The sequence below is a fragment of the Pelophylax lessonae genome, assembly GCF_965119305.1.
Source record: "Pelophylax lessonae genome assembly, chromosome: 1".
In the NCBI taxonomy this organism is placed as follows: Eukaryota; Metazoa; Chordata; class Amphibia; order Anura; family Ranidae; genus Pelophylax; species Pelophylax lessonae.
The window spans coordinates 815856595-815869935 of record NC_138768.1 but is presented as its reverse complement, the minus strand read 5'-3'; the positions used below and the strand labels follow the sequence as shown (position 1 = coordinate 815869935).

The 13341-nt window shown below is 40.2% G+C and overlaps 1 protein-coding gene across 1 annotated transcript in view; it reads left to right on the top strand.

The window, feature by feature from the left end:
• UVSSA (UV stimulated scaffold protein A) overlaps nt 1-13341 on the top strand; it is a 176657-nt gene that overhangs the window by 146790 nt on the left and 16526 nt on the right. The window contains exons 11-12 of the mRNA XM_082262082.1: nt 4888-5071; nt 11031-11142. Coding sequence (XP_082118208.1) covers nt 4888-5071; nt 11031-11142 — 296 coding nt within the window. The remainder of the gene's footprint in view (nt 1-4887; nt 5072-11030; nt 11143-13341) is intronic.

Sequence of the window (13341 nt, the reverse complement as noted above, 5' to 3'; positions counted from 1 at the left end):
ACGTAATATTTTGTTACTGGGATAGGAGTTTCTAGTTTATAATCATTTCCATGGATCTTCCCGAGACATAAATTGGTCACTGACTGTGAGAGGAAGTAAATTATGTTTTGGTAGCTTGGCATATTGGTAGTAATAAGCTATGTGGTTCAGAGGTGTGCCCTCTATTTTATGGCAAGGCATAAAAGTAAAGCAGTACAGCAAGTGCACGACAGCCTGTGAAATATGCCTTTGATTTCACCTGTGACTGGATTAACTGGCAGTAAAATGAAAGTGCTGCGTATCGGACAACTTCCAGCCAAACAGAACGCTCCCTCTGTCCCTTCTTCACTGCTTAACAACCGAGAACTGGGAAAGGTCACCATGCCGGACACAAATCCTTCTCAGCAAAGTGCAGCTGATCAGAACTCAACGCTCACTCCTTTTTTTATTTTTTTTTTTTTGATAAGAAAAATAAATGGAGATCTTATTGGTCACTGCACGTTATCAGATTTTTTGCATAGTGTTGCTGAGGAAGTTTGTTTGTCTTTTCGGGTAAAGAATTACAGTCTAAACAAGCTTTTCTACAGGTTCTGTACGGCACTGTTAAATCTCTAATTCTAACCGCTTAACAATTTAGTCTCAGTATGTGAAGCTGAGAGGGTGCGAATTTTTTAAAATAGGCCAACTTAAAATTATTTGCAACCTGTGCCAATTTTGCTTTAACCTATTTGCATTGGCGGTACGCATATATACGCCCTCTGGGCGGGTGGGCCTTAACGATGAGAGGCTGCATATATGCGTACCAGAATGTAAACCGAGCTGTATTGAGAGCCCTACGTGCTTCCTGCACAGTTACTGTTGGCTAACAGAAAGCTCCCGATCTCTACTTGCTATCTGGAGCTTTCCAATTGTGACAGATGATCGGAAACCCTGCCCCGCCTCCCGGAATCAGAAAGCTATTAAAGGGCTGGGAGGCGCCATCGTTAAGGGGTTAAAGTGATTTTCTAAATTCTAAAGAGCGTCTAGAAATGGTAAAGATTAATTCCAGGTATGGCAATTTTATTTATAGTTCCAGCTTGGACCAATATAAGTATGTATGTGCCATACCTGTGGGATCCCTGTGGAAGAAGGAATTCACTGTAGTAGGCATGGTTACTACAGTATTTCATTGTAGTAGGCACCGCTACTACAGCTGTCTCAACTAGCTTCTGGGTCCCGTACCAAGTGGCTACCTTGATGCAGTGTGAATACAAAATGTAATGTAATTAGTTTGTACCATATAGTGAACCCTTTTTGTATTTTCTCAGTGAATGCAAAGCATTCTCTGACTGGAAGAGGAGTCCTGTTAGAACGCTTTGCATTCTTCGAGAAAATGCAAAGTGTCCCCTGGATGGCGCCCATGCCGAGTGGGTGACGACCTGTGTTCAGTAACCAGCAGGGCAGCCACCTGATCTCCTGCAGGTTTTGTAAGTTTGCCCACTTAGAAAGAAATTAACGGTCTATTATTTTTTTTTATCATAGGTGTATTTTAATTGATCGAGACAGAATATCAACCAAAAATCCAGATGTTAGAAATGTTATAAATTAGGTAGAAGTTAAACAAATATAGCCAATCCTCCGAAATAACAAAAGAATAATCGAACCGAAAATACAAAGCAATTCGGGACAAGCAATATATACTTTCCCATAATAATGAAAACATTACAAAAACAAATCATTCTTACATAACGCTTGTGACGAAAAAAAAATTATTTATATAAAGAGTTGAACTGAAACAAAACCCATTTTTTCCATCCTGCACATCTCTAGTGTCATCTAGATCTCAAGTTGTCAGAAGCAGTCCGCAAGTGCGGAGCTAATGCTGGGCTTTCTTTTAGACACATCAGCACGCATTGAAACATGGAATCATCCTGATTTCAAATGTGAAAGCTCAACTTTGCATCTTGCCAACCAAACAACCAACCGTCCAATCCAGAAGGGTAGACCAATGTAACTTCTGGAGAACTTTCAGATGTGTGCATTCTGATTTCTCATGCTTTTCAGCTCTACTCACAATCTAGGATCTTTAAGACAGAGCAGCCTGAAGAAAGCTTGCCTAGAGTTTGCAACCCTTCTGGTTGCAGGTTGCAAATATCATATCTTTTTTCATATTTAGCCAATTAGAAATAAAATCCATGCATTTTGTTAATCTTTAATCGAAAAAACAAAACCTACAATAATATAAGTTTTCACGGATCCTGACAAAGCCTAAAATGGTGTAATGCCCTGACGCCCAACCTGCAGCCCAAGGACTACATGTGTTCTTTTGGTGTTTGTATTGTAGATCTTGGGCCCCAGCAATTCATAGTAGGAGCATTGATTTGTAAAGGATCTCTAGCAGTCTCATGTAACATGTCCATAGTCTCTGACTTGACTTGTCCAGTAGCACAGTCTCCTCTAGTAAGTCTTCAGTCTAGGGCAGTCTCCTGTACCATTACATATAATGCATATTATATGTGGCCCTTTTGGTTACATGAGGGGTTGTGTTTAAGACCCCATATCAAGAAACCGTATGCTTGCAATCATCTTCTTATGGATCCCTGTGTAGCCCAATGGACTCGAGCTGTAGACAGTGCCACATATGTTCAGGTCAAGAGTAATCCCTTCCCTCAATTGGCACTAAGCCCCTAGCCTATGCCATTCAAATACAAATGTGGACAGTAGTGGCTCCGGCATTCGACCAGAACAGGGCCTAATCTTGATTTGGAGGAAAATTGAAGCATAGCCTAGGCAAAGGACCCAAAGGGGCTCCAAAGTAAGGTGACCAGATTTTTAAAATTAAATCTGGGCCATACTTTTTATTTTATTTTTTTTACTAGTAATGGCGGCAACCAGTGACTTATAGTGGGACTGCAATATTGCAGCAGACAAATCAGACACTAAATGAAATAGTGACATTAACACAGTGATCAGTGCTAAAAATACGCACGGTCACTGTACTTATGACACTGGCTGGGAAGGGGTTAACATCTAGGGCAATCAAAGGGTTAAATGTATGCCTAACAAGTGTTTTTTCACTGTGGGGGAGGTGCTCTTACTAAGGGAAGGAATAGATCCCTGTCTCTGCTTTGCAGGAACACAAGATCAATGCCTTCCCTACTGACAGATCGGATCAGCTGATAGCCGTAGATGCAGGCTCACATATATATACTTGATCCTGCACAGCGCAACCATGCTGTAGCAGTAAATCTGCAATGGGGTGGTCGGCAACTGGTTAAGATCATCAGTTATGATAACACACAGGCAGCACGCACTCTTTTATGGCTCTGGCTAGCTCTGTCACATGACATGGGTGCTGATTTTGTTAACTTATTGGTCATAAGTAAACAAAATCAGTTAACAAAATCAGCACCCATGTCATGTGACACACTGTGACAGAGCCAGCCGGAACCATGATAGAGTGCCTGCTGCCTTTGAGTTATGATACCATCCATGATACCATCAATGATGCCAGAGACCGTGCAATGTAGTCTATTCAGACACCTCCAAAGCACACCTGTGTTGAAGCCTTGAAGGCACTGGCAGCCCCACGATGGGATCCACTTCCCCTCTGTTCCTGCTGCTGGACACTGTCAGCGGAGTTCAGCTGCCTCCTCTCTGCCTGCCACTGCTGCCGCCCGCCTCACAGCCTCTCAAGTCTCACTGTCCGGGCCCCAACTACTACTTGGTGAGGAGCGGAGCTTAACAGAGGAAGATCACTCCGCCTGGGCAGGTGGCTGGCCAGGATTTAAGCCAAGGCAGAAGAGCGGGAGCCGAATGGGCATGCACCCAAAACTGAAGAAATAGTTCCTCTGCTTCGACCTGCACATGATTATCAGAAAGGGGCACAGATAATGAAAAAATACCCCCCCCCCCCCCCCCAAGCTAGTAGGAGTGTAATTTAGAATTTTTCTTTATTCTAATTCTGCACTGTCTTTGAAATTGCCCGGGTCCCTGTTCAAGACAAAACCGGGGACAGACTTGGTCCGAGGACGGTGTCCTCAGTTTGGGGACGTCTGGTCACCCTACTCCAAAGGGACACAGGAATACATTTGAAGACTATCACAAGCACTTGTAGGCCTGGAAGGTTCTGACTCCTCAACACTGTCACTCTTACGCCAGGTTGGGTTCCATTTGATCAGGGAAGGCGTCATTGCACACTATAGATAACCATTAGAAGGAGCATATGAACATTTTTGCATGGTGTACAACAATCCCAATATGGAGCTAGAAGCACAGATATTTTTTACCACAATAAAAATGACTTTGTGCAAAAGTCACAATAATAATTTGTGTAATTGGCGGAAAACAAACATTAGTTACATAGTTATATAGGCACCATCTTGGCAGCAGTGTAAAGTTTAGTACATACGTCTCTTTGGCTGGAGGTTTATCTCTGTTCTGTCTGCTGACAGGTTGAAGACCATTCGCCAACTAGCAGCTTAACTGTTATGTGTTCGTGTGGAATATCTTATCTCTGCACAATGAGGTTTCCTGTGCACGAGGAGTATTGACCGCAGTGTTATTTAATTGCTTTCTGGCACACATTTGTTCGTAGCTAAGCTTCAGGTTAGGGCAGTGAAGACATAATACATATACCCCTAGCCAGAACCATGCACTCCTAGACTTGTTGGTTGTGATGGGTGATATAGTACTGAGTTGCTGAAGCAGGAAATCAATTACAGCTAACTGTTGCCTTTTCTTTCAAAAATGCCAGAAAAGGTAAATTCTTAGTGGAAACATGAATTAACAGCTGGTTGCCTCTTCTGGTTTTTGGGCATTTTTTTTTTTTTTTAAGACCAGTCTAGCCAAGATATGGTGAAAGAAATAAGTGGCTGCACACTGGTCCTGAAGTTATTCTTTTTGGTTATGTGTTATTCTTTCCTGCAGGGTCAGCTCCCAGCACAGATTCTGGGCTCCCAGTGAGATGGACGAGGAAATCGAAAATAAAGAGTTGGAAGCCATGCTAAAGACCAGATACATTTCATTCCCTGGAAAGTTTGAACCTGTGAAACACAAGTGTCGCGTGCCATTACCTAATGGGTCACTGTGTGAGAGGCAAGACAGAATCAAGGTGGGTGTACTTTGCAAATTGGAAACTATTGCTTTTCTTTGGTGGTTCTACTAGCCATGCCTTATTAATGAAAGTCAAAAAAAAATCAGGACCTCAGCGTCTTCAATATATGACCCAAACAGACGTCTTACTATACTGCTGTACCTTCGCATACCCATCATGTACACAATTCAAAATATTCCTCTCTGGAATCATAGTAATGGCACTCGTCCATGTGGTGGGAGATCGATAAGAGATCATTTTGGCTGGATTTCCGCTTGCTTAAAGCGAAACTAAACTCTCACAACATTTAACTATTTTTAATCTTTATGCTGCTAGCATTAGTAAATGGATAGAAAGGTATATTTACAGTACATTTACTTGTTTTACCAATTCAACTCTGGAAGATTTTACCCCTTTCCTGACCAGACCATTTTTTGTCTATTTGGTACTGCGCTACTTTAACTGGTAATTGCACAGCCATGCAACACTGTACCCAAACTAAATGTATATACTTTTCACACAAATAGAGCTTTCTTTTGGTGGTATTTGATCACCACTGGGTTTTTTATTTTTTGCAATATAAACAAAAAAAGGTGAAAATTTATTTAAAAATACATTTCTTTCCTTTCTGCTTTAAAACCTATAAATGTTATATACTTATATACTTTCTGCTATAAAACAATAAAACGATTTCTTCATAAGTTTTGGCCACAATGTATTCTGTTACATGTCTGGTAAACTAGGGGGGGAACTGACTAACTGCCATTGACCTCACCAGTGACACTAATTCAGTGCTGATAATACAGTATAATGATTAACTACAATTAACCACTTTACTGCTACAGTACGGCTCAGGTACGAACGATCATGTAAATATACATGATTTGCATTTCTAGGTAGGGGGCACGCGTATGCTGCCGCCCCAGCTGTGCTGTTTTTTGCTACAGTGCAAGCCAATCAGTGGGTCCCAGCCAATGATTTATGGCTGGAACCCGCTGTCCGGCTCAGTGAATGACAGAGGAGAGCTCTGTGTAGGTAAACAACACAGGTCTCTCCACTGACAGCAGTGTTGTGCCGTTTCTCCCTGCATTAAAAAAGGCAGTTTGCTTGGTAAAAACAGGACACATTGTTAGGGACACATTTAACCCCTTAATCACCCATGTTAACTTCTTCCCAGCAAGTGTCATTAGTACAGAGAAAGTGTATATTTATTTTTTTTTTACATTTCTTCAGCTGAGCTGATAGCTGAGCTATGTTCAGCATGCATGCCTGAACGAAGGGCAGATGAATTCCAGGAAGTACAGTAAATGCTGCATGAATGATCTGCCCTTATTCATGATGGCCACAGATATAAATGCTAGGGGGGTTTAAAAATGGGTTGTCAACAAAATAAAGCATATGGATGAATGGGCCAGTTTATCTAGAGCATTGAATATGAATTAAATAGTATTTTCAGTTTGTGGTGCAAAGATACAGTTTAGTCTTGCTTTAATCACCTCATCGCCCAACCTGTCATTGGACAGTGATGGAATAGCAGCATGTTGATGAGGTCCCCCTTCCCTTCCCCTCCCCATGAGTGTTTGTGTTAGGCTACAGTCACACTAGCCTGCATGGTAAACACAACATTTTACAGTGCAGTGCCTTGCTGCAGCAGAAAGCAATGCAATGCCCATTTCAGAACATCCTACTGCTTGGGTTTATTTATTTATTTTTTATTTTTTACTTTTTTTTTTTTTTTTACTACTTCTATGTGTGACAGTACATTGGGCTGCTGTGCAGTGACAATGCAATACCATCCAGTGAACTGCTGTGCATTTTTATCCACCGCACATCCCACCAGTGTTGTGGTGTGAATAGAGCACATTGAAAACAATTGTTTTCTATGTACCTTAGTGGTGACCTGCGTTCATTCAATACGAAAAAGTATGTCCCATTAAACAGTGTGACCGAGTCTTTAGACTGACTACAGTAAAGATATGTTTGCCTCAGAATGCGGCCTCTCCTAGTGTGAGTAAGATCATTTTTTTCAAAGAATGCTATACTGTATATGACCAGATTACCCCTTTTCCCTCCTACAGCACACATATATGTGGCCTCACTAAGCTGGGCATTTTTTTGTGGGGCCGATTATATGCATATCTGTCCCTGCTGCGAGTGCGCCAGCGCCTCTCAACGGGAGCCCTGGGTCCTGTACTAACAATCGGGACCTGGAACTCCCGGTTCCGGCTCACCTAATCGCTGTGATTAGTCTGATTTGGTTATCACAGTGATCAGTCACTGCCCGACCTTTTCTTTTCTCTCTGAATGGAAGGAGAGATATATTGGGGGTAATTTACTAAAATTGGAGAGTTCAAAATCTGGGGCAGCTGTGCATGGTAGCCAATTGGCTTCTAACTTCAGCTTGTCCATTTAGGCTTTGACTGGAAAAAAATGGACGTTTATTGGTTTTAATGCAGAGCTGCACCAGATTTTGCATTCTTCAGTTTTAGTAAATAAACCCCATTGTACCTGGTTCTCTCACTGCAGAGAGAAAGAAATAAACAAAAGTGTGTAAAAATAAATAAATAATAATAAAAAAATATAAAATAAAACAATAAAGAAAAAAATTGCTGGATCAATGTTTGATATTTGTCAGTGAAGGGGTTAGTGTTTGGGTCAAGTAAGGGTCAAGGGTTAGGGTCAGTATATTTTGGGCAAGATTTTCTTTTTCAAAATAGCCATTTTAAATTTGTGTCAGTCTGTTTTTTAGGTAGGGTAGAAAAAAAAAGCAAAGTGCGCACTATTGTTTCTGGCCTGTACTACGGGTACAAACCACAACTATCATACACATATGTGGTATTGCTGTGATTGTTCTTTGGTGGTAGGTTATGTTTGTAGCAAGAAATGTACAGTTAAATAAAAAATACATTCATTTTTTCTATTTTGGGTCAGTTTTCCTTTGTTAATAAAAAAAAAAATATGTAAAAAAAATCAGGAGATATCCATTACCATTTTACTACCAAATGAAAGCCAAATTTGTCCTGGAAAAAAACAAGATATAATTCACCTGGATGCACAAAGTAGTTGTGGTGATATATAGTTTTACTAACCCATGTCAAAGATGCAAAATAGTTGTTTTACCCTTAGGCCCAAAGGGGTTAAAACACAAGTTCATTTTTTTTTTTTTTCAAAATCATACTTACCCTGGGTGGGTGCTGCATCTGTCCCCTGCCGACTGCAAGACTAAAGCCCCGTACACACATACCGATTGTCGGCCGTAAATATTCGGCCAATGACCGTTCGGACGATTGTAGGCTTGTTAGTATGATGCTTCCGACAGCCGACAGCGCATTTTCGGCCGAACAGAATCGGGTGTGCAGGCATTAAAATTTTTGTTGGCCGTCACCAGAACGGCCGATTGTTCGCCAGTCAGTACAGATTTCGGCCGACAGACAGCAGAGTTGCAATTCGTCATTTGTCATTTTTCATACACACGTATATTTTTTTATATAAATTATATACATTTTCATACTTTTAATTTAATCTATTTTATCTTTTATCTTCACATTCACTTTGTATGCTAGGTTCCATTTACTATTATTATTATCATTTTTAATTAATATTTCACATGTGATACTGGGTTCACATTTTTGCTCACAATTTATATTTTATTAACACATCATGTTTTTCATAATGTCATCACATCTTCACGTTATTTTTGCCCACATTATCATATATCGCTCACAACTTTATACATGTGTATCATTGGGTAATTTCATGCTCATGTTATATTTTTCTTCATCCATTGATACGCTCAATTATTTATATTTATGTACAATATAAATTTCCTTTTTCACTGCTTCGGCAATGTTTTTCCCTATTTTTCAGTTTCTTACAGGTAACATTTATGGACAGGAGATCCTTTATTTTATATGGATATCTGTGTCTCTTCATTCATATTTTTTATTGCACCGACTCTACATCGCTGCCGATGGATTACTTGGAGAAACTCTTTTTCAAAAATTACTTTTGGATAAAGATAACTTTTATGTAGCTTTTATTGACTACCAGAGGACGGGCCCTATTAGTATACATGTCATGTGTTACTTGTTATATTTCTTTGATTCTTTCAGCCCGCTATATATATATATATATATATACACATGTATTTATATGTATTTTTTCTATTAAACTTGTGTTTTTATATTGTTTGTATGTACCCTTCTCCCTCCCCCTGCAGGGAGTGAGACATGTTTTGTAATTAAATGTCTTCAGCTTGAGACTGTGGATTGCTAAGTGAACAGCTGTGTGCCTTTTCGTATCAATTAACTCAGGGTGTAAGCAATTACATTCCTATCCACCTTTTACTTGGTTTATCTACAAAAGGTTGCTGGCATCCACAGTCTCAAGGTGTGTGGTTATGAATAAGCGATTTTTATCGTGAAACGCGTCAACCCGACACGTCTGTCCGTGTATTGCACTGTCTGTCTGCTGTCTATTGGATTTATGGAGAATAAAGGAGTCCTAAGGATTTTTATCTAACATCTTTGAGTGCGGTCTCTCTCTTTTGGATGTCTCAGAGTTGCAAGACTGGGCATGCTCAGAAAAGAAAAAAGACAAGGAAAGTTAACCATCACATGACATCACTTCTGCAGTCGGCTGTTGTTGGCCGACAAAATTCGTGTGCAGTCTTTTGCAGTTTTCAACAGACACGACAGCCCTGGACAAAAGACGGCCGATCGTTTGGCCGACGATCAGTACGTGTGTACGGGGCTTAAGGACTGAGCTATCAAAGACCACTGATTGCTCACTTCTCAGAGCTCTGTGAGCAGAGAGCTGTGACTGACAGTTATTTATTTATTTTTTTTATCTGGTGATCCAGTGGCACACTTTCTGTCCTAGGGGGATGAGACTCACTCACCATACTGTGTCTATGTAGGAGCAGAGTTTTTATTCTGGGGCAGAACTTTAGAACACGTGGAGTTCCATTGTCAGAATACAACGGCATAGCGGGGAGGATTCTAGTGATCGACTGATATCGGTTTTTCGTTGCTGATACCGATATTTTGGCTAATGTATACCGGTAATTTTTGTTTTTATTTTTATCACTTGACAGGTACTCTTGTTAGACGGATCTTGTGGAGGGACCCCAAACCCCTCCTCTTCACTTAAAAGCATTCAAAACCCCAAGTTTGGCTGTTTTGAATGCTGTCATTTTTTTGAATCTGGTGCCAGTACCCGGAAGTGATGTCATGACATCACTTCATTGCTTATATCTTTAATTTGTACATATGTGAGTGGCATATTCAATAACATTTGTAAACGGAAATATGCTATGTGACATCATTTTTCCCTTATATGAGCAATATTTGGAATATCGGCAATAGTGGCCAGTTTCGGGGCCGATACAGATATATCGGCATAAGTCAATATCGGCCCCCGATATATCGGCCTTGCCGCTAATCGGTCGATCCCTATAGGATTCCTCCCTCAAACTCACTTGTGTTTTTTTTCGATCAGCCCACTGGCCTCTTCCGTTACGTCTGGTTCTGTGAATACCCACCCTGTAGTCTATAGAGGAGTCCCTACACATCTCATAACTTTATGAAAAACATTACATTCCTAAATTGAAGGGGATATTCCCTCAAGAACTGGAACACAGAGATCTTATTTACAGAGTCTGTGAGAGATTAAAAAAAAAAAACTGTGTTGTGGTTTAATGCTTCGAAATCTAGACAGCGCTGTAATATCAGTTCTGAATGGACTAACTGTTCAGTGCATACATGGATAAACTCAGTGAGCTCTATTCGCAAATCTAGTGGTATTGCCTTGGAAATACTACCTAGGTATGGAATGATGCACGTTGCATCTGTAACTTCTGCTTTCAATCTGGAAAGTGGTAGAAACGATAGAGATTGCTGATGAGTTTAGGAATTGGATGTCAATTTATATCATTGGTTTAGTTTTCCTGTATTCATTTTGTTATGTTGTCTTCAAGTGTCCATTCCATGGTAAGATAATTCCACGAGATGAAATTGGAGTGCCAATCAATCCTGAGGATCGTGAGCGAGAAGCCAAAGAAAAATTTGAGAAGCAAGCCACGGAACAAGGTATAGGTTTATTTATATACATTATCATTTCTGGATGCATGAATCTTGCAGTCCAGCTGAAGTCACATAAATATATATGTAGTCAGATTGTACTGACAACCTCAATTTTCTGTTACAGAATTTTCTATAACGTCATAATGACTGCTCAGTCCAACAGGTACCAGAGTTAGGTCCCTTTTAACACGAAGGGTCCAATCGGGTCCACCTGTCAGTTTTTCGGGCGGACCCGATTGGACGCTCTATTCACCCCTTCGGACCGGTAGGTGTAAACAGCCTTTTGTCCGTTTGAACCTGCCTACCTCCCGCTCCGATCTGGTCTGGTAAAAAAAAAAAAAAAAATGGAAAGGGATACATTCTCCTTTGTTTAGGTGGATCAGATCAGAGAGAAGTTGAGTGTAAACGGACAGTGCGGTCTGTTTGTTTACTCCAAGCTGCCCTTAGAGCAGAGAGGGATCTGTCCATGTCTGCTCTGTATAAACCGAGCGGACACGGATCGGTCATCCGCCCATTCTGTTCTGATCAGCAGGGAATCAGCGGACAAATCCCTGCTGATCAAAACAGAGTCCACCCCATGTGAAAGGGGCCTTGGACCTAGTGCACTCTGTAATCAGTCTTTAGCAACAAACCTGATCAGACACACCTCCTCCCCTTCTCTGCAATGCAAGTCTATGAAGACATTTGTACTGAGGTTGTGGGTATTATTGTTCTTTTGAAACTCCCTTATAAATCATAAAATGTGGGGTACAGGGCTATCCAAAGATGAAAAGGGTTTTTGACTTCAGTTGAGCTTTAAAATTACTTTTCTCTTTCGTTCATTGACGGATACAGTTCCTGAAGGAGTAGGACACTAGACAGAAAAAAAAAGTCTGGCTACACCTATGGGCAGTCCCAGGGGGTATACTCCCCCTCTTTGCTATAGGTACTCAGTTTTTTTACAATACGTATGTATACGTTCTGGTTTTCAAGTGGTTTACTGGGATTATGGCTAAAAAGATCAGCCATAACCCGGGTATAGTTTTTTGGTACAGTTTCCGAAGCAGTGGGAGGGGATGTCTCTCTCGCCAGTGTTTCTCGGGCTTAACGTGTCCACCGGGCCACCGAGGAAACGATCCAACGGTTCAGCAGGCTGCGCCCATAGGGGATCAAAGAGTTAATACTCTTAGACCACCTTTATAGCCTTGAATGACCGGAGCAACGTCATGACATCACTTCCGGTCCAGGGTGGAAGTACATTTTTTTTTTTTGTTGTTTTTAAAGCAAAAGATCAAATTTTTTTTTGATCTTTTGTTTTCAAAGGTAAAGAAGAGATTTGGGGTCTTTTTGACTCCAGATCTCTTTATAAAGAGGACCTGTCATCTTTATTTCTATTACAAGGAATGTTTACAGTTAACATGCACATCCGTCATCAGTTTTTTTTTTTTTCTAAACTGTTTAAAGCTTAATTTTTCTTCGGTTAAAAAAAACGGATCAGACAAAAAATGGATTTAAACTGACAAAAGGTCAGTTTTTCATTTGTTTTTGCATTGGTAGTGGATGTAAAAAACAACTGATGAAAAACGGATGAACTGATGAATACTTCATCCACTTTGACGTGACTGAAGTGATGAAATGAACGGTCCGTATGTGTGAAAGGGGCCTAACTCTAAAGAGATAACCTGTAAAGGCTTTTAAAGCGTCACCCATTGAGATTTTTAAGTACCATAGTTTGTCGCTATTCCACAAGCATGCGCAATTTAAAACTGTGACATATGAGGTATCTATTTACTCGTCGTAACATCATCTTTCACATTATGCAAAACAATTTGGGTAAATGTGTTTTGTTTTTTTGTTTTCTTTTGTTTAATTCCTTAAAGTGTATTTTTTCCCCAAGAAAAACTGTGTTCACAAAACCGCTGTGCAAATAGTGTGTTACATTAAAAATTTTAACAATTGCCGTTTTATTCCCTAGGGTCTCTTCTAAAAAATGTATGTTTGGGGGTTATAAGTAATTTTCTAGCATAAAATACTGATTTAAACCTGTAAACAAAAAGTGCCAGAAAAAGCCTTGTCTTCAAGTGGTTAAGCTGCAGGACTAATTTGATGCTACAGATTAAAGTTGGCCATACACTATTAAAATTTCTTTCCAAATTCTTTGTTTTAAGAACATTTGTTTGATTTTATAATAATTAATGGGGTCAAATTGATGTTCATTTTTGACTA